This window comes from Populus trichocarpa, chromosome 12, assembly GCF_000002775.5.
Source record: "Populus trichocarpa isolate Nisqually-1 chromosome 12, P.trichocarpa_v4.1, whole genome shotgun sequence".
Classification (NCBI taxonomy): domain Eukaryota; kingdom Viridiplantae; phylum Streptophyta; class Magnoliopsida; order Malpighiales; family Salicaceae; genus Populus; species Populus trichocarpa.
The window spans coordinates 8,467,458-8,487,351 of record NC_037296.2 but is presented as its reverse complement, the minus strand read 5'-3'; the positions used below and the strand labels follow the sequence as shown (position 1 = coordinate 8,487,351).

Genomic DNA, 19,894 nt, shown 5'->3' with positions numbered 1-19,894 from the left:
TATATGTAACAAATATAATCAAACACTAATCATGAATTAATTAAAGCAAAATAAAACAAGCACATTTATAAATATAGCAAAATAAAGCAATAATTATGGCAACAATCACGCTTTTTCAATGGTTGAGGTGTTATCCACGTTTTTAGACTTCTATGTTTAACTTCCTCTCGATTCTGTTCTTTAATTCCCCTTAACTTCCTATCGGTTCTGTAATTCCCATGTTCTCTAATTCCCCGCCTGTTCTCTAATTCCTTAACTTCCTCTCTCTGTGCACAAAGAAGAAGGACAAAGATCAAAGATTCAAGGGGCAAGAGGGCTAGACCTCAAAGACCTGCTCCTCCTTCCCAGTTCTCCTCCCTTGCTCCTTCGGCTACTTGTATTGATAACGCTGGGACTTGAAAAAAAAAAAGAGCAATGGTTGTTCCTCAACACATTCACTGATTCCCCCTTTTTACTTTTACTTTTCCTCTCTCTCTTGATTCCCTCCCTTTACTTTTCCTCTCTCTCTTTGTGCTCACTGATTCCCCCCTTTTACCTTTCCTCTCTCTCTTTGGGCTTCCACCTGGGCATAATCCCTTGGTTATATTATGGAAACATGAGTCTTTTTTTTTAGAGGGGAGTGGATAGGGTGGCTGGATCCGAGGACGGGGAAACAAGGTAGGGATTGCTTTTTGATGGGGAAGTTTGGGGATTTTATTATATGTGAGTTTTTTTGTTTTTCTTCATTCGGCTAGTGATGTGGGTTCTCTTGGCTGCTTGATGAATTTTGGTTTGTTTGGTTTCTGTGAACTAGCCGAATGTGACGACGTAAGATGAAAAAGAAAACTATGTCATGGAAAAAATGTGCTTTTTATGGCTTGCTTGATGAATTTTGGTTTGTTTGGTTTCTGTGAACTAGCCAAATGTAACGAGGTAAGATGAAGAAGAAGACTATGTCATGAAAAAAATGTGACAGGTAGCAGATTTATCATGGTTTGTGAGGTTTCTGTGAACAGCATGGGAAAAAACATAGAGTTTTGTTCAGAACAGCACAACAAATTAAACAAGATCAAAAGATTTATGCCATAATTCTAACTACATATCTCTAAACAAATAAGATGAAAACATAAAAGAAATAATAGAGAGACATTTGAGGAAAAAAATACCTGAAATAAGAGGAATATGTTTCAACTGTTCCAGAGATATGCTTCAATTGTTCCTGCTTCAATTGTTTCCGGAAAGAGATTAGAGAGACAGGGATTTGAGAAGATGTGTTTTATGTAAAGAAAGGAAAGTGTTTTCCTTTTGTTATCAAAAGGAAAACACTTTCCTGTGATGAAAGTTACTTTTTTTCTTTTGACCGGAATTAACTTTTCTTTGACTAACTTTCTCTATGGTTATCAAATATGGAAAAATGAGGAAATTTGTTTCCAGAAATTTGTTTTTCTAGAAACAAACAAGGCATTAAGCTATTTGACGACGTAGCTAATCTGGAATAATATTGGGATTTGACAACTTACGCAGCCAAAACTCAACTGAGCATAGCTCCCCAATCTGGTCTCTTAAAATGAGATGAGAAACTAGAATGGTAGACCAAGAAAATGTTGTATTTGTTTAAGTTTGTTATTGAGAAACTGGATTTTTTGAGGAAAGTCTTAAAATCAATGTTCATGGCACAGTAGATCTTGCCTGCATCAAATGTGTATATGGTTTGTGTTTGTAGGGATCCTCCATCTTTGTAAAATTTAGTATGAAGGGAAAAACTTAATTGTTAATCTGTTATTTTGATATTGTAGATCATATCACTCGGTCGAGTTGAGTTTAAAAATTTATATATTTTTTATTTTATAATTATAATAAAAAATGTTTTTTTCAATAAAAGTATATTAAAATAATATTTTTTATTTTTTAAAATTTATTTTTGATATTATTATATTAAAATAATATAAAAAAATAAAAAAATTAATTTAAAATAAAAAAATTAAATAAGTTCGGTAAAAACAAACATTGCTTTACTCTCAATGCAGTCCTCATACTTCTTAAAATCATGATGCTATAAATCCCAAGCATAGAAACCTCCATCATTCATGACTGCAAGAGCAACAAAAAAAAAAAAAAAACCCATCAATTTCAAAAACCTAATTCTTCTTTTCTGGAAAAAATTGCAGAGGAAAAGCAACAATTTTTGGTAGAAATTAAAAACCCAACCTCTAAAAACGACCCCAACTGAAAGGTCTCCTTCTCTTTCTCCCACCGCCCTGCCTGCAAGAACAACCCAAAACCCATCAATCCTTCCTCCACCATTTCAAAGAACGAACCACCAGCATCGGAGCCCCACACACCATTCTCTGTTGAAGCCATCTTCCCAAAACAGCCACCCAAAACAACACATTACCCATCGATTACCATTTCGCCTTCAAATCAGTGACCGAACTCTAGACCAGAAGTCATCTATGTTAGCAGCTGAAGTGTGAGCATCACGAGTTCATAGCTGGACCACCTGCCAACAATTGTAACAGCGCTCCTAAACGCAGTCAGAATCGGAATCGGATCTTGCTGAGTTTATTTGGACGGAATCCCAAAGGTAAAATCTTTTTTGTTTTCTCATTTGCATATTGAAATATTGCTTCTGGGAATGTTTAGTTTGATTGTTGGTGCAAGCGGAGCTTGCTGTGATACCTTAGTGTGTTAATTGCTTGAGGATGGGATAGGGAATATAATAATCTGATTGTTGACTCTGTGCGTGTGCCTTTGATGTGAAGATAGGAAAATCAGTTCATGTTTAAAAAAAAGAAGAAAGAAAACAAGTTCAGGATCTGCTATTTAACCACATGGATTTGAAAATGGTTAATAGGATATATCACATAATAAACCTAATGGATCTTTATAATTTGAGTTGTATGACAATGTTTATTTAATTATCTTCCATTTAGTTTTTGGTTTGAATGTATGTCCTTATATTCTGGCGTGCTTGCTTGTGGGTGAAATCATGCTTGTTTGTTTGTTTAAAGTGAGTTATGGGGTTGCTGCAGTTTTCTTTGATTTGGCAAAAACCTGTTTGAAATGCTTTTAGGATAACAAAAATGCGTTTTATTTTTCTTGTGCACCTTGATTAGGTTGACCGTTGAGTTTTCATTTAATATTTACATAATTTGGTTTTAAAAACTTTTGAAAAGTGATTGCCATTTCCCTTCTCTTGCTTTACTTGAACTTGATTGAAAAATTGTCTTTGGGTCTTCCGAAGCATAAAACATTGGCCGCCATTTGGTTTTGGATCAAAACCCTGTGTTGATGCATTCTTGGGGTTCTAAAAGATTGTTAATTTGGATTTAAAAGTTGGTTTAATTTTCAATTGCACCGTATTTATTTTCCCTTAAGTTCCACCTTATTAACATAATTTTTCCTTGGATTTGGTGTGAGTTGGCTTGCTTGGAGGGTGCTTTCATATGGCCCTAGACTCGGAGGACTGTTTTGAATATGTATTTTAAATTTGTAGGCTTATTTAATATGGGCTGTAGTATTTAGAAGTTCAGGACTTAGTTTAGTGTTTTTGATAATTGTAGGGACTGTATTTGTATTTTTTTCTATTTAAGTTTCCCTTGTAGACGTGGAGCAATAGCATTAATGTGCCTTGGACGCCACTTATTATTTTATTTATTCGTTGGGTTTATAATATCTTGTTGGCTTGAGGCCCATTGAGTGATTATGGAGTGTGATGGCAATGGGCTTGGACCAAGGGTCCTATTGTTTAAATTGCAATTTTATTTTGGCAGAGAGGCCCTAGGAATAATTTGTTTATTTCTGTTTTCGTTGGTTGGACACAGATAATTGATGGAAGGCTTGGTGCACTATCGAATCAACCCCATTCATGCTACTCGTAGACAATATCACTCTTGTCTTGTACCAGCATTTTCCCTTCTTTTGTCAAAGAATTTCACCAAAACTCCAGTTTTGTTTATGAAAGGTCATCGATCATTCAATTCTGTTGTTGCTTCTGTTCAGCCTTTGGACGCCTCTGGTTTAGGCCACTTTGACAATACCCTGCCATCCAAAGGTTGTAATTACTACTTTTTTGTTATTTGATGAAACGGTTTGTTTATTTAATTAGTTGAGTTTAATATTGACTGAGTTGATGCCTTATACACGTTAATGGAGGTGTAGGAGTATTATTCACAGAATGAAGAAACTCTAGTGAATTTAGTTATGAATGAAACTAGTATTTAAGGATTGGTGAGGGCATTCATTGACTCTTTTAATTCTAAAGCATTGCCATCATGTTGCTGTAATTGTTGGGTTTTTTCTTTTTTGACAGTCATTCTTCAACTTTGGAGAAGTGCTGATGCTGTGTGCTTTGATGTGGATAGCACGGTGTGCCTGGATGAGGGCATTGATGAACTTGCAGAGTTTTGTGGAGCTGGAAAGGCTGTTGCAGATTGGACTGCAAGGTTGATTTCCGTTGTCATTTGTTAAAACTAGAATTGTTGATAAGATCTGATTTGAAAATTGGATTTATCTAGAGCAATGGGTGGTTCTGTTCCCTTTGAGGAGGCCTTGGCTGCTAGATTATCTCTGTTCAAACCTTCCTTACCACAAGTTCAAGAATTTCTTGAAACGAGGCCCCCAAAGTATGTTAAATACTTGATTCTTAGTAACTTTTTTTTTTGCTCTTTGGGTGTTTCAAGAATTTGCACAATTCTATAAGAACAGCAGTTTGCTTATCATTTCATTGGATGGAAAAATTGGTAGTGCCATGTGTAGTTTTTCTATTTCTGTTGTCACAAAATGCTAAACTTTTAGGAAGGTTCCAAAAACACAATAAATGCATTCCAAATTCCACGCTTATGTGTCATGTTTGTTCCTCTGTAGGGCAGAGTTTCTTATATATCAGTTAGTTCTTATATCATGTAGCATGTTTGTTACTTTTAAACTCAGCTTGACTAGTTTCAGTGAAGTTTTAATACCACGCTATGGTGATTCATTTTCCTCAGTTCTATATGCTTATATTTAATAAAAGCAATTTTTCTTGTATCTCAAGTCATAAAATTGAAAACCAAAATACTTCCATTTGCTCAATTTTATAAGAACAGCAGTTTTCTTATCGTTTCATTGGAAGGAAAAATTGGTAGCGCCATGTGTAGTTTTTCTACTTTTGTTGTCACCAAATGCCAAATTCCACGCTTATGTAGCATGTTTGTTCCTTTGTAGGGCATAGTTTCTTATTTATCAGTTAGTTCTTATATCATGTAGCATGTTTGTTACTTTTAAACCCAGCTCGACTCGTTTCAATGAAGTTTTAATACCACACTTTGGCTATTTGATTCATTTTCCTCAATTCTATATGCTATTATATTTAATCAAGCAATTTTTCTTGTATCTCTAGTCATAAAATTGAAAACCAAAATTCTTCCATTTGATCATAACTTTGTTTGAATGTTTGTTGAGGATCATGAGAAGTACGATAGTTTCATTGCACTTGACCAAAACTAGTGTTTTGCATTCATGTCTTTAAGTATTTTTGTCAATTGAAAGACAATGCTTAATTGTTTGCATGAAGGTTTATGATCTCATGCCCCACCTTATGATATTCAATATTTTCCTTTATGAAATCTTTTTATACTTATCAGAAAACTAGTATCAGCCAAATCATTTTCATATGACGCTTAATTGGATCCAGTTAATCTTATCCATGAAGACTGTATATAACTTGTTTCATTGTCAAATAATCTAGCTATCTTATCTTTTATTCTGTAAATCATCTTAAAATGCTTGTTTTACCCACTGAGACCAGATTTGTACTTTTATCACTAATGTTTTGCAACAAAAGTATCTACTTTGCCCCTTTGTTTCAACTGCCACCCCATAACTTTTTTTGACTTGGCAAATTTAATTAAATCAAAGACTCTTAACTGTTTCTGATTTTTATTCTCTAGGATTTCCCCTGGCATAAATGAGTTAGTCAAGAAGCTGAAGGCTAAGAACACAAATGTTTATCTGATCTCCGGGGGCTTTCGTCAAATGATCAATGTATGCTACTGTATTACAGAATTTTGTCTTTGCATTAACGCCTTTTTTTTTTTGGTTTTCCCTGGGATTCATCATATTGAAATCTTTTAGCTATAATTCATAAACTTGGAATAGCTTGGAGTAACTTGATGATATTACAATGACCATACAGAACCATTGCACATGGTGTCTTGCCAAAACAACTCTGTGGTATCATTTTAGCCATATATTTCTAAGCTTTATTAGATACAAGAGGTGTACCATCAACAGCAATGTTTCATGAATTGCCTGTGAGGCATATTGCATGCCCAGATATGTTCTGAAAGGAAATTATTTACATTAATAAACACAGGTTTTTTATGGAAGAAGCTTCATGAATTTGTGCTACAAGATTTGGTGATGTTCTAAAAGCAATATGTAATCATTGATCAGTATACTAATAATTTATCCTTTATTTTCTGACTGTAATGTTTCCTCCTTCAAATACACAAAATCCTATAATCTTATGCCAAAAATTCAGATAGTTCATATTGTATTTTACTGAATTTATATCTGAAAAAAAAAATCCTCTGTGTAGCCTGTTGCATCAATCCTTGGTATTCCACCCGAAAACATATTTGCAAACCAGCTACTCTTTGGAAGTTCTGGGGAGTTTGTAGGGTTTGATGTGAATGAGCCTACTTCCAGGAGTGGAGGAAAAGCAACGGCAGTTCAGAAAATAAGGAAGGTCAGTCCTGTAGCTTTCCACCTCATGTTGTTTTCTGACAATACATGCAAAGCTGATTGTATTGGTTCATCAGGTCCGTGGATACAAGGCTCTGGTTATGATTGGGGATGGTGCAACAGATCTTGAGGTACGTAAATTCAATGAAACTTCCAAATTGTGAAGCAAATCAGATGCTGCTGTTTTGAGTCCATATTCAGCACATAAATTACAAGAAAATTGTGCCGTGCTCAACCTGCCTTTATTAACCATTAATTCTGAGTTAATAGATTAGTTTGCATGAATGCTTTGCTAATGTAGCCAAACTGGGATTTTTGGTTGTCTAGGTGAGTTTTTTTTCATATAGTGTTTCCATAGGGTCGGTATCCTCTCATGCTCTATAGGACATGATATGGTTAATTTAGTAGCTAATATTTACTAAATAAATGAAAAATTAGCTAGTGTGTAACCATGTATTGATACTTGCTTTTAATGTATTCTTTTAGTTTTTGTAATTGAAAATCTAAGAACTGAAACAAAGATTAAGACAAATCTTAATAAAAAAAAATAAAGACTCTTGTATTGGGAAATCAGTCACATACGAGGGACCTAGGGTTCTTTCCTTTTAATGTCCATGCTGAAATTCACGCTTTACCGCCATGATTTGAAGTTTATTCTTGAGAAAGCAGAAATCAATGCCAACATAAAAGCGTTGGCCCAATAAACAATACATGTTTCTTACATTTCCCCATCTATGTGAATCTTAAAAATTATTTCATAAACTCAATTTGGATAAGTGCCAAAAGATCTTAAAAGCCTGTTTCAATTTGTCTTTCCTTTTTTGATTTTAAATTAAAGAAAAATTAGAAGTGTATATTAAAGGTAAGTGTAATAAAATAGCATAATTTAAAGTTCATTATTTTGTAAGCAAGAACTTTATAACACCGTAGCCTATCATTGATTTTTAAAGGCTTGGATTGAAAGAGTGATATATTTAGTTATTGAAAAATCTCAATCTGTTTTGATCCAACTTAAGATTATTTATTTATTTCTATATAGGCTCGTAAACCAGGAGGCGCTGACTTGTTTATTTGCTATGCGGGTGTTCAACTTCGAGAGGCTGTTGCTGTGAAAGCTGATTGGCTGGTTTTCAATTTTGCAGATCTGATCAATTCCTTGGAATAGCTTGTAATATTCCAAGTTCATTTTATACTTTCCCTTGGTATTCTATTTTCCTACGCAATTGCCTCTGTTTGACAAGTGTTTTTTTTTTTTTTTTTGGAAATCACTTGTGATTTGAGCAAATACAGGAAATTCACTGTTCATATGAGAGCATCAATCAAGAAGAATCAGCATTTGGTTTCCTTCTCATGCTCCTATTATATAGATTAAGCCTCTGTTGACCAATCAAAAGTATTTCCCCATGGAACTGTGATGGGATGCAAATGGGAGAGTTCAGTGTTAATTTTTTCTTCTTTGTCGATCACTATTTTGTACATCATGATGCTACATATCTGGAACTGATGGTGTGGTTTTTTTGCGATTATACGTGTGTTTGTGGAATGCTAAATTGTACACGCAACTTGATTCTGGAAATACCACCTGCCCATTGATATTTTGTGATTATCTTTGTGGAATAGCAAAATCTTGGAGTGTTTTATACACGCAGCCTCATTCTGGAAATATCACTCGCTCATGACCCTCTCTGCGAAGGCTATGCCTTGCTGGAATCAGATTAGGAGGGTGTATTTTCTGTGGACCTCGTAACCTGGCCTTTCTTCAGATGCAATATTGGAACTCCAATGATCAATCTCATGGCAACTGGGATTTTTGGATGTTTTGCAGGTAACACTTCTTTGCATGTGTATTATTAAAGTATTGAATAGTATTTCCTTTTCTAAACTGTGATGGATTATTTGAATTATTTATAAATGAACAAGTTTGAATAGTAATTAGAAAAAAAATAGAAAGTTTTTTTATTTATTATTATTATGGGTAAATTAGTTTGTTGATAAACTTAGTTACTTAAATTTGAATTATCTTTTAATATTTAATATTCCCTTCGTTCCAATTTTATTTGCTTCATCAGTTTCAAAAGGTCAACAGAAATTAATTTTGATTTTTTTCATTGATTCTAATGATTAAAAAGTTTCAAATTTAGTTTTTACTTTTCTTACCTGTTTTCGTTCAATTTTAATCTAATATAAATTAAAGAAAAGATTAGTGGAAAATGTGTTAAATTGACTTTTGAAAAGTCAAAAGAGTGTAAAATTGGGATTGACAGAGTAGTTAGTCGTGAGGATAAGAACTCTCTGTTTCTCCCCAACTTATCAATTCACCATGGATATATGTAGGCCTAGTTCGCCCAATTTTTAGCCTCATTTTTTTTGAAGTGGTAGGCTAGTTCAATCTTATCTATTCTTTCACTGGCTTGTTGATCAATAACAGGGTCCTAAGATCAGGGTCCCCATGTTATAAAATATTCTACAAGGCATTACACTGAATGATAGGTTATTGTCACTGGTAATAAGGTTGTCTGGCCATGTAATTGGCCTGTGGTTGCCTGGTATACTTATGGGGCGACTAATGTATCAGTGGTGACAATGCCTAGGTTTAAAATCAAGAAATGGGGATGCGTTACCTAATAATAAAGCAATGCTGGTAATAGCAAATGTTTCCTAGCCTCAACAAAATCAGAGTATGACATGTCCAACTATATGGGGCTATGGTTGTTGTAATGCTTGATGCTAGTATGTTAATATGACTAGTGTCCTGGTTATGGAAAAACTTGTTAATGGGACTGGTGTCCTGTTTAATGGGTAATCAGAGAAACTAGTTACCTTTGTTAATGGGACTGGTGTCTTGTTTAATGAGTAATCAGAGAAACTAGTGCCTTATAAATGAGTAATTCGAGAAACCAGTGAATTTGGTAATGAAACAAATACTCGAAATATTGATATGTCCTTAAATTGTGCTAATTGTATTGATTTGTAAGGTGAAGGGTAAAATAAACAATTAAATGTTAGTAATTAATGTAGTAAATATATAGAAGAGATAATAGTAAATAATCATGAGGTAAGAAATTGGGATAAGAAAACTAGGTGTGGGTCTTGAGGTCTAAGTATGTTAAGGAGCGAGAGCTTATTCCAATTTCTCAAGCTAAGAAAAGAGATTCAGCATTATGGAAGGGTATTTGCGAAGTGTGGCTTTTTGTCACCCGAGGTTAAATTGGGCTTTGGGATGTGGAAGTAAGGTGCTATTTTGGAGGGACTCCTGGTTGGAAGGATATGGCCCCTTGAATCAGCACACGATTCCTATTCAGGATATTCCTAAGAATTTGTTGAAGTGCTCGGTAGCTGATATGGTGGATGATGGAGGCCAATGGTAGTGAGAAACATTTGCTCATTTTCTCCCATTCCAGGTGGTTATGGTCTTGGCAGGTTACAATCCTCCTACTTCATGTATGGGGGGGTGACAAGGCTTATTAGAGGCATTTTGAAGGTGGACATTTCTCACTTAAATCAGCCTACCAGATTCAGAAAGGGAGTATAGATGCTCAACAACAATGTGACCCTTTATGGAACATCATCTGGCATTGGAAGGGATTAGAAAGACTGAAAATCTTCCCTTGGACAATAACTCATGGGGCCATTATGACAAATGAGGTTAGATGGAGAAGGAAAATCACTGTTAACCCCTGTTGTTGTCATTGTTTGACAGAGGTGGAAACAATCATCTATGTTCTCTGAGACTGCCCAAGAGCACCTTGGGTTTGGGATAGAATTGTTGAAGTTGGAGAAAGGGAGGCTTTCTACTCCGATATCTGGTACACCTGGTTAGTTAATAACTTAAGTAATCATCTGAAATCTAGGAGAAATGATTGGGGGTTTGAATTCGGGATTGTTTTGTGGTAGATTTGGAAGGAGAGAAACCAATGAATTTTTGGTTCTATAGTAAACTCTTTCCATAGTGTTCACGTAATCAGGAGACTAGTTGGTGATATCAATCAAACTATATTGGGATAATCTGGATACAGAATAAATATCAAGCATATGGTTTCTATAGGGTGGAGATACCCTCCAATAGATTGGGTGAAGATTAATGTGGATGGTTGTAGTAAGGGAACCCAGGGGTGGCTGGAACTGGTGCAGTCATTAGGGATGATATGGGATGGTGGATTATGGGTTTTGCTTTTAATATTAGAATCTGCAATTGCCAACGGCTTGAAGTTAGCTTAGTCCAAAGGATTTCAAAAATTTATTGACAAGAATTATAGTTTAATCATGAAGCCTATAGAGTTATTAGCAAAAGATTGGGAGGTGCATATGTTCCATGTCTATATAAAAGCAAATTCAGTAGCAGATTGGCTAGCTAATTATGGTTTAACCAGGAGTATTTTTTTATAGATCTTTTAGTTCCCTAAATGACCCTCTTGTGAGTCTTTTTTGGAATTTGTATTATGATCTGATCAGGTTAGCTTTACCTCGTTTAATTTAATTTAATTGGGCTTTCAACCCTGATTTTAACAAAAATAAATAGTAAAAATCATTGTATATAAAGTTGATTGTATTTGGTACTGATAATTTAGAGGGAACTTTACCGGATTTTTTTGTAGAATATATATATATATATATATATATATATATATATATATATATATATATAAATCTTGTACTTTCAATGATAATAAATTATGTATTCATGAAATGTTGTGTAAATAAATTGGGGTTGTTACATGGTGGAACTAGTTCTCGAGCTAGATATCATATCAATTTGATTGATAATCAGAACATATAACTTGATAAGATGGTTTAATAAAACCATAAAAATTGATTGAAAGGAAGAATTGGCTATCCAAAATAGAGCTAGTGGTGTCAATTGCATTAATGACCTAGGTATATGTGATTTGACTAATGGCCTTGTGAGGAACAATTAATATATGTGTTATCGGCTCATAGAAATAATAATAAAATGTTGGAAGAAGCCAAATTATCAATATAAAAATAAAAATATTTCAAGGATTTCAGTTATCCATGTCGAATGAGTTGTTTGAATCGTGCTTTAAAAGTTAAGGTTGTTATACAAAGTTGCTTGTGTGATGATGAATTGGAATTCATGACAAGTCTTATAATGGAAATGGCAGAACAAGATTTGGATAGGATTTTCATGAAAGAAGCTTAACCGAGATTTCATTAATCGGTAAGGTTTTTATTGGAAATCATAAGTTGGAGTAAAATCTCAGCCTTAAATCTTTGGAAAATGAGTCAAAATAGTGTGAAGGATAATAGCATATGTTATATGAAAAGAGAAATGAGACGATGAAACATAATAATGATAAGTATAGATTTTGAAATATCAAACTAAGCAATTAATCACACAAGAAGTCGAAATGATAAATTATATGTTAAGAGAACATGTATTTTATTAGAATAAATTGAATGTTTGAAGAACCAAAAGGGCATAAATATGTTCCGAAATGAAATGTGATATAATTTAAATATATTATGAATTGAAACAATAATGTGAATCAGGTATGGTTACAAGATATATATTAAATTTAAATGCAATGCGAATTGAAATAATGGTGAATTGAAATAATGGTGCGAACCAAATATGGTTGTGAAATATACATATATAATTATATGAATTAAAGGGGTTTTAATGAAATGATTCATAGTATGAATCAAACGTGTTGTGAGTAAGGATTTTCATGATGTGATTGTGATAATTAAATGAATATAATGATGAAATAAAAGTTCATCAAATGATGGATGAAAATGTATTAAATTGGAATCTAACATAGATATCATTATGTTTAGACAAAAAAGTTAGTAAAATTTGAGTTACTTATATGTATGTGTGTGTTTAATAAATATTTGTTGTAATATATTCTAATGTTATAAAAATAAATTGTTTTTAGGTTTATCATAGACTCGAACAGAACAATAGATCTTATATAATATTTCTTTTTTCTTTAGGTGATGATGTAATTGCACCAGATGGTTAAGAAAAATAAAATAAAAATAAAATGATTGAGGATCAAAGTGGAAAAAACAACATATGACAAATTGAGTTTGAAGGATGAAATTAAAAAAATTAAAATTAAAACCTCGCAAAAGGGCCAAGAACAAAAAATTAAAATTAAGAAAAAATAGGGATCAGATTCGAAGAAAAAATAAATTGAGTGGCTTCTTTGAAATTTTGAAGGGCCAGACGTGGAAATCAAGGAATAGAGAGAAAATAAAGAGAAAAAATAATCGCTAACGCCAAATTGAAAGTTTGTTGCATATACACGTCAACCAGTGACTGAGAGGCTATTGAGTCAATTTAGACGCTGCCCAGGAAGTTGTTTGGTCATCAAGCGACATCTTACGCATTGCCTAAATACGATAGCCAATATTTATCATGCAATGTGTCATCTATTTTTTATATAATATTTTTTATATGTTAAATTACAAATTTTCCTCTTAGCCCACTTAATAATAATATAAAAAAACCAAAGTGAAATAATAAAAATGACCTCGGATCAAAGTTAAAGTTTTTTTTTTTACTTCAAGGGCAATTTAATAAATTCATTGTGCATATAAAAATAAAAAGGCAAAAAAACCTTTGTATGTTAGCTCTAAATTGTTTATGCTTTATGGGTGATTTCATAATTTTATTATTCAAAAAATTATAAAAAAAATCTTATTAGCCCTATCGGATAAGCCAAATGTTTATGTGAGGAATGACAAAATTATATTTTTACTATTATAATCTATATCACCACTTTCTCTTTTTTATTTTTTGTTATGTTTTTTTTTTTATCTTTGATATTCCCATCCAATCAAATAATTAACATTAACAATTAACAAAAAAGAAAAAAAGAAAAGAAAAGAGGATTTTACTATATCCTTTCTCATAAGATACTATTAACTTGAATAATGTTTTTTTTTTCAATTACAATTTTATTTTTTGATATTAAATTTATTAAGAAGTAAACTTCATAATTCTTTTCAATTTATTTTTTATGAAGTTATCTCAATTTTATAATCTGAACCGCGAGTTTGACCAGTTAACTCGGTTGACTCGAGTTTTTTTCTTCTTTTTTTAATTGATTTTTTTTCAATTTCTTCTTTCTACATTAGACTAATTGAGAATTGAATTTCATGATTTATTTTATATTACTTTCTACGAGGTTATTCACATTTCATGACTCGAGTTACAGATTTGACAAGTTAACCTGAATTGACTAAAATTAATTTTTTTGTCTTTTTTTTTAATTAATTTTTTTAATTTTAATTACATCTTTCAAAATTAGATTATGAATTAATATTCATAATTTATTTTAATTTACTTTTTATTGGGTTATTCCAATCCAATGACCCAAGTCATGGGTTTTGACAGGTTAACTTAAATTTATTCGGATTATTTTTTGTTTTTTATTAATTGATATTTTTTTTATTTTTATCTATCAATATTTTATTTATTGAAAATTAAATTTTATAATTTATTTTAATTTAGTTTTTATAAAATTATTATGATTTATTTATAATCTAACATGTGAATTGATTGATTAGTTAACCTAAACTGATGCCTTCGTTGGTAGTAAATTTAAATAAATAAATAAATCCATCCCTTGAATCTCTCTCCCCCTCTCAACAAGAAAAACAAGAGCAAAAGAAGGATCAAATTCAATATAGTGAAAAATAAGAAGACACGCACCCCTGAGGCTGAGCTCACTCGCAGTCTATACTAATAAATTCTCGATCTGAAAACCAAAAAACTATTAGTTCTAGGGCTTGACAGCAATGGCGATGGCAGCTGCTTTTAGACGCGAAGGAAGGAGATTTGTCTCCCCTCAACCAATCACCGACGTTCGATCCTCCCTTATCCCCGAGTATGAATCAATCAGACCTATCTAGTCTTCATTATTTGACTTTCTTTCAGTTCTCTAATCTCTCCCTCCCTCTGTGTTTGCTCTCTGTTTGGCTGATTGCAAAATGGGAGACTAATTTATTTATTTAAGAAAGAAAGAAAAGAAAAAAATTGTTCGATAGAATATCACGGTGTCGTATTCTCTTCTACTTGATTCTTAGTAAACCTGAGAAAGATGAATTTGTTTGTTTTTTTTGGGTGTTCTTTTTCATGTTAAAATAATGTTATGGAAAGGAAGTGGCTTTTGCAGTTTTAATTAAATTGGTGTTGTTATTGACCTTGACTATAAAAATGAGTTTCTTAGTTATCGTATACATATGAAAGATGAAGTTGGTCTTCATTGTTTCTTCTAATGGGTTTGTGTTATTACGACCAGCCAAGTAGCCACTTGTTTGTGATTCCAGTGCAGTTCATGAATACCCAATTTGATTCCATTGAGATTCCTGGCTGCCGTAGAGCCTTGTTTGTTAAAAATGATTACTTGCTCTCATCTTGGAAAAGTTGTTGTTTAGCTCTTCAATTAGTTATGTAGCTGAATAACAGCATTCAATTTCAGTCACAGAATTGCCCGTTCCCTGATTGGATATGGTGAATCCATAAATTTTAAATATGGTGGAAATATGGGGATTGCTCTTTGATCTTTTGAATCCATAAACTTTTTATTTAAAAAAATGCAGGTTCTTAGGAACAATGAAAGAACATAACTAAACTTGAATCTATTTATTTATTTATCTATCCTGCAATGATTCCCACTTTCCTGATTGCTTATTTTAGATGCTTTTAGAAGTATAAGAATAAGAATAATTTTCTCTGGATTCACAGGGACCATGCCCCTCTTGGAGTACGTTCCATTTCAACTCAAGTTGGTAAGGATGTAGCCATTTGATAAATGATGCCTCTCCTAAGATTTTCTTTCTTTCTAAATCTTGCGATATTAAGTCACTGAAACCAGAAACTGTGGGCGATTCATTGTGATGTATTTTATGCAGTTAGAAATCGGATGAAAAGTGTCAAGAATATTCAGAAAATCACGAAGGCAATGAAGATGGTTGCAGCCTCAAAGCTGCGATTAATTCAAACTAGAGCCGAAAATTCTCGTGGCCTGTGGCAGCCATTTACTGCACTTCTTGGAGATTCTCCCAGTATGTTCATTGAGAAGTTTATATCTATCCACTGTTTTGTTAACTGACATCTACTTTCCATTTATCTGTTCCAATTATATTCAACTTTCTGATTAAAAATGTAAGGGTCGTGTTTTTCCGGTCTTATAAAAACAACTATACATTGGTTGCATTGGTTCATGTTGTGCTGAGGACATGTTATTACAATGTTTTTCTGGTTTATTTTGGTCATTCTGCTGCAACTCTCACAAAAGTCTGGTTCAGAATGCTGCAATGCTTTCGTACAGTGGTTGATTACCATTTTGTACTCACAAGGATACATGGTTTAAATGTTTTTAATTATTATCTGGGTGTTGTTTGGATGCATTTATTATTAATATGGTCTATTGTTCATTGATGGAATGGAAATTTGTTTTGAGCAAACCCAAGTAACTACTTCAAATAATAGAGCCTTGATCTTTCTGTTTACTGAAGTCAGAAGCTTATATAATTCATGGTGGTAGAATGTGAGAGCAAGGTATTGCAGGAAAAAAGCTTGGTTCAAAGTTGAGAAAATGTAAGCTCCAGAAAAATTGCAGATCTATTTCTTTATTTTATTTTGAATAAGAATCTAAGAGATGTGAGAAATTACCTTTGCAACATTTCAAAATCCAGGACTCTATTAACCTCATGAATGAAAAAAATGGTGGGGGAATCCATTTCAAATGCTTGATTAGAATACTGATTCTGAAAACGTTAATTCTAGCAAACATGAGGTTTATGGACTTCTAAATTCTCTCTTGCTATTGTACTAGATCCTTTTCTACTCTGTTTCTTTCTATCTCTGGAATACTTCTTATTTTAGGCCTTTTTTTGGCTGTTATTTTGCTTGCTAGGTGTTGATGTAAAGAAGAATGTGATTGTCACTGTATCTTCGGACAAAGGTCTATGTGGTGGAATTAACTCTACAGCAGTCAAGATCAGCAGGGCCTTTAACAAGTTGACCTTAGGTAGTTTTTTTTGCTTCTTGCAACTGAACTTTTTTGGGTTTTTGGCTTTGGGCTTGGGTGTTTTGAAATCTCAAGTATTTTTTTATACTGCCATAGGTCCTGAGAAAGAAACAAAATATGTCATATTGGGAGAAAAGGCAAAGGCTCAGTTGATACGTGATTCAAAAAAGAACATTGCAATATGCATGACAGAGTTGCAGAGGAATCCTCTGAATTATACCCAGGTTAGTTGGTCATCTTTCCTGAACTAACATATCTAAGTAAAAAACCTCTTTCTGTCTCCTTACATGCACATGCACTGACTTTTCTAGAGTTTTAAATCCTGAGTTGGTTTAATGAAGGAGGAAAACAAAAATCATTGCTTATACCCAATTTGTCATGGGTTGAGCTCCTGTCTTCTTTATGCATCACTCTATACTTTTTACTGTTAAATGGACCTGGTAGTAAAGTCTCTTGTTGCACTGATTGCTGTTACGATTCTCCTTTGATGGGTTCTTTTATGCTTTTGTCGAAAGCCATTGCACTTATTTATTTATTTATTTTTGTTTGGAGTGAGGGGAAAATAAAGGGAATGGAAAGTGAGATAAAAGGTTTCCCTTGGGCCCTCAAAAGCAAACCTCTCCAATTTGAAGAGAATTGTGTGTGGTTTGAGGGGCTGGGGTTGAATCAAATATAACATTACCAACTTCATCCTTGATTTAATTTAAAATCTTACGGTATGAAAAATGTTAAAGACATTGAAGTAATTTTACTACCAACATTTTCTCCCCCTTTTCATTTTATTTACCCAGAGAAGGAAAAAACAACTTTCCCTCCATTTTGTCGTATTTTCTTCCCTTAAAAGGTAAAAAGAAATATCTTGTTTTCTTTTATCAAATTTGTTTTGCATAAATTTCCTTCCTCTCCCAAACAAAGTGTAATCTTACAGCTGCTAATAGGTTATATACAGTTACTAGTCTTACAGAGTAATGTTAAATATAAAATTTCTCTCACAATTCCTTTTGAAATTTTTGTATCTCAGGTCTCTGTTCTTGCAGACGACGTCTTAAAGAATGTGGAATATGATGCTTTGAGAATTGTCTTCAACAAGTTCCAGTCAGTGGTCTCATTTCTACCAACTATGGCAACTGTATTATCACCTGAGGTGATTCAGAGTGTACCTGCTATAATATGTATGCATTTTGGATTTGTTTCAAGGATTGTGGTGTATGATTGAATTTTTTATTTAGGTTGTGGAGAGAGAGGCTGAATCTGGTGGGAGGCTTGGTGATCTTGATTCCTATGAGATTGAAGGTGGTGAAACAAAGGGTGAAATACTTCAGAATCTTGCCGAGTTCCAATTTTCTTGTGTAAGTGCTGCCTAAATCTTTTCTTTTCTGAACAGTTTCTGGGAGTGAGTCCATTTCTCAAAGCATGTATGAACTACAAACCTAGACTAGAAACATAAAGAGCAGTTCAACCCTGATTATGCCATTTTGGGCTCTAATAAGAACTGATTCTAGTTTGTAAGTGTTAGTGTAGTGATACAAATTTAGTTGATCAGTTGAGCAGTGGTTTATTCAACCTCATATCTAACTCAATTTTCTTTTTCTTTTTTTTGATGCCTGTACATTTTGAGAATCCACTACATTATGTTGTTTTAGTTTGATGCCTGTTTCTTACACAGAATCTTATGATGTTTCTAGGATTTATCTAGTAAAGTTTCAAATTTCTTCAGGTTCTGTTCAATGCGGTAATGGAGAGCGCTTGCAGTGAGCAAGGTGCTAGAATGTCTGCTATGGATAGCTCAAGCAGAAATGCTGGAGATATGCTTGATCGGCTGACACTGACTTATAACAGGTCTCTCTCTCTCTCTCTCCCCTTCTCTTTCTCTCTCTGCATGCACACATATTCCAGGAATCTTACTTTGCCCTGAAAGTTTAGTGAGGGAGTAATGGATGGAAAATATACCCAGGTGATATATAGGTTTGGTACAATTTTTTGTGTGTGTGTGTGTGTGGTTGGGGGGGGGGGGGGGGGGACAAAACTGAGTTGATTGGTTTAAAATATTGTTTCAGTTCCACATCATACACGGAGTTGTTGGGATTTTGTTTTTCTTTTACATATGATGGTTTGAAGCCGAGCAAATTTGTATTGTTCTTGAATCTGTTCTCTCACAACTAATTTCTGTAATTGTTTGATATTTTTGTATCAGAACTCGTCAAGCATCTATCACAACAGAGTTGACTGAGATTATATCTGGAGCAGCTGCGCTGGAGGGTTAAAATTGAAGATATCATACCTTGGGTTTTTCAGATAGTGATGAATAAGATTTATTGCAAAGGCTTGGAGCTTCAAGATGCGCTAGCTTTTGAGATTTTTGTTGAGCGACTATAATAATCCCCCGGCATTGTTTTCTTGTTCTGGGAATTAAAAATTAAGTTATACGGTGGTTATGGTTTACTTTTATCTTTGGTTTCATTTATTTTTCAGCCCTTTTTCTTTGTGGTTCTGGCTTGAACACCTGAGAACTGATGTAATAAATTGTTTGCTTATTGAAAACTTGGACGCATGGCAACTGTAATGATAAGATTAATCGTCGATTAAAGAGAGGTTTTTAATTTTTAATTTTTGGTTTAAATTCCCATGAACAAGTTAAACATGATGATGCATTTTGGTCTGAGTTGAATTCGATGTATTTGGTAATTGCAGGAATATTTTGAGTTTTGTAGGATGCGTCATACCTTGATTTCAACAGATTATATACAGAACGCAGCAAACAGTGGCTCTCCATTTCTAGTGTCTAGAGTGTTTTGTCTTTTTTTTAAGCCTTTTGGGATTGTGTTTTAAAAAAAAATTAATTTTTTTAGTTTTAAATTATTATTTTTATATTTTTGGATTGTTTTGATTTATTATGTTAAAAATAATTTTTTGATATATTTTTCAGTAAAAATTACTTTAAAAAACAATATCTATAACTCCCAAACAAGACTAACTATATTTTCATGTATTTTATATTTTGAAATTATAAAAATTTATTTTAAAATTATTAAAAAAATAAATTTATTTTATTTATTCATTTCTTCAACCACACATGTTCAGTCTTTTATATATTTATTTCTTGTATTTAGAAACACTAATTAAATAAAACTGAAACATTGCATTCGTTCTCTTTAATTTCTTATATGTTTGTAACTGTTTTT

At 33.0% G+C, this 19,894-nt stretch overlaps 2 protein-coding genes across 3 annotated transcripts; both read left to right on the top strand.

The window, feature by feature from the left end:
- Positions 1-2,065: 2,065 nt before the first annotated feature.
- LOC7484731 (phosphoserine phosphatase, chloroplastic) lies at positions 2,066-8,311 on the top strand. Of its 2 annotated transcripts, none has more exons than XM_002318554.4 (9): positions 2,066-2,563; positions 3,804-4,033; positions 4,292-4,424; positions 4,497-4,604; positions 5,910-6,003; positions 6,560-6,709; positions 6,783-6,836; positions 7,745-7,873; positions 7,996-8,311. In XM_002318554.4, exons 2-8 carry the CDS (start codon positions 3,811-3,813, stop codon positions 7,868-7,870), a joined length of 888 nt encoding a protein of 295 aa, XP_002318590.1. In that variant the 5' UTR covers positions 2,066-2,563; positions 3,804-3,810; the 3' UTR covers positions 7,871-7,873; positions 7,996-8,311. The 2 variants fall into 2 exon arrangements, with proteins under 2 accessions (XP_002318590.1, XP_052301994.1); XM_052446034.1 differs by having other exon boundaries at positions 7,745-7,874; positions 7,968-8,311.
- Positions 8,312-14,296: 5,985 nt separating this feature from the next.
- LOC7484730 (ATP synthase subunit gamma, mitochondrial) lies at positions 14,297-19,319 on the top strand. Its single transcript, XM_002318553.4, has 9 exons — positions 14,297-14,564; positions 15,425-15,468; positions 15,592-15,744; positions 16,599-16,712; positions 16,809-16,936; positions 17,734-17,856; positions 17,942-18,061; positions 18,430-18,551; positions 18,907-19,319. Exons 1-9 carry the CDS (start codon positions 14,476-14,478, stop codon positions 18,974-18,976), a joined length of 963 nt encoding a protein of 320 aa, XP_002318589.1. The 5' UTR covers positions 14,297-14,475; the 3' UTR covers positions 18,977-19,319.
- Positions 19,320-19,894: the final 575 nt, after the last annotated feature.

Excerpts from the sequence above, each read along its gene's own strand:
- LOC7484730 (XM_002318553.4), top strand. The coding sequence starts at position 14,476 with ATGGCGATGGCAGCTGCTTTTAGACGCGAAGGAAGGAGATTTGTCTCC. Across the intron at positions 16,937-17,733 it reads ATCCTCTGAATTATACCCAG|GTCTCTGTTCTTGCAGACGA; the intron begins GTTAGTTGGTCA and ends TTTGTATCTCAG. Across the intron at positions 18,062-18,429 it reads CCGAGTTCCAATTTTCTTGT|GTTCTGTTCAATGCGGTAAT; the intron begins GTAAGTGCTGCC and ends AAATTTCTTCAG.
- LOC7484731 (XM_002318554.4), top strand. The coding sequence starts at position 3,811 with ATGGAAGGCTTGGTGCACTATCGAATCAACCCCATTCATGCTACTCGT. Across the intron at positions 4,034-4,291 it reads CAATACCCTGCCATCCAAAG|TCATTCTTCAACTTTGGAGA; the intron begins GTTGTAATTACT and ends CTTTTTTGACAG. Across the intron at positions 6,837-7,744 it reads ATGGTGCAACAGATCTTGAG|GCTCGTAAACCAGGAGGCGC; the intron begins GTACGTAAATTC and ends ATTTCTATATAG.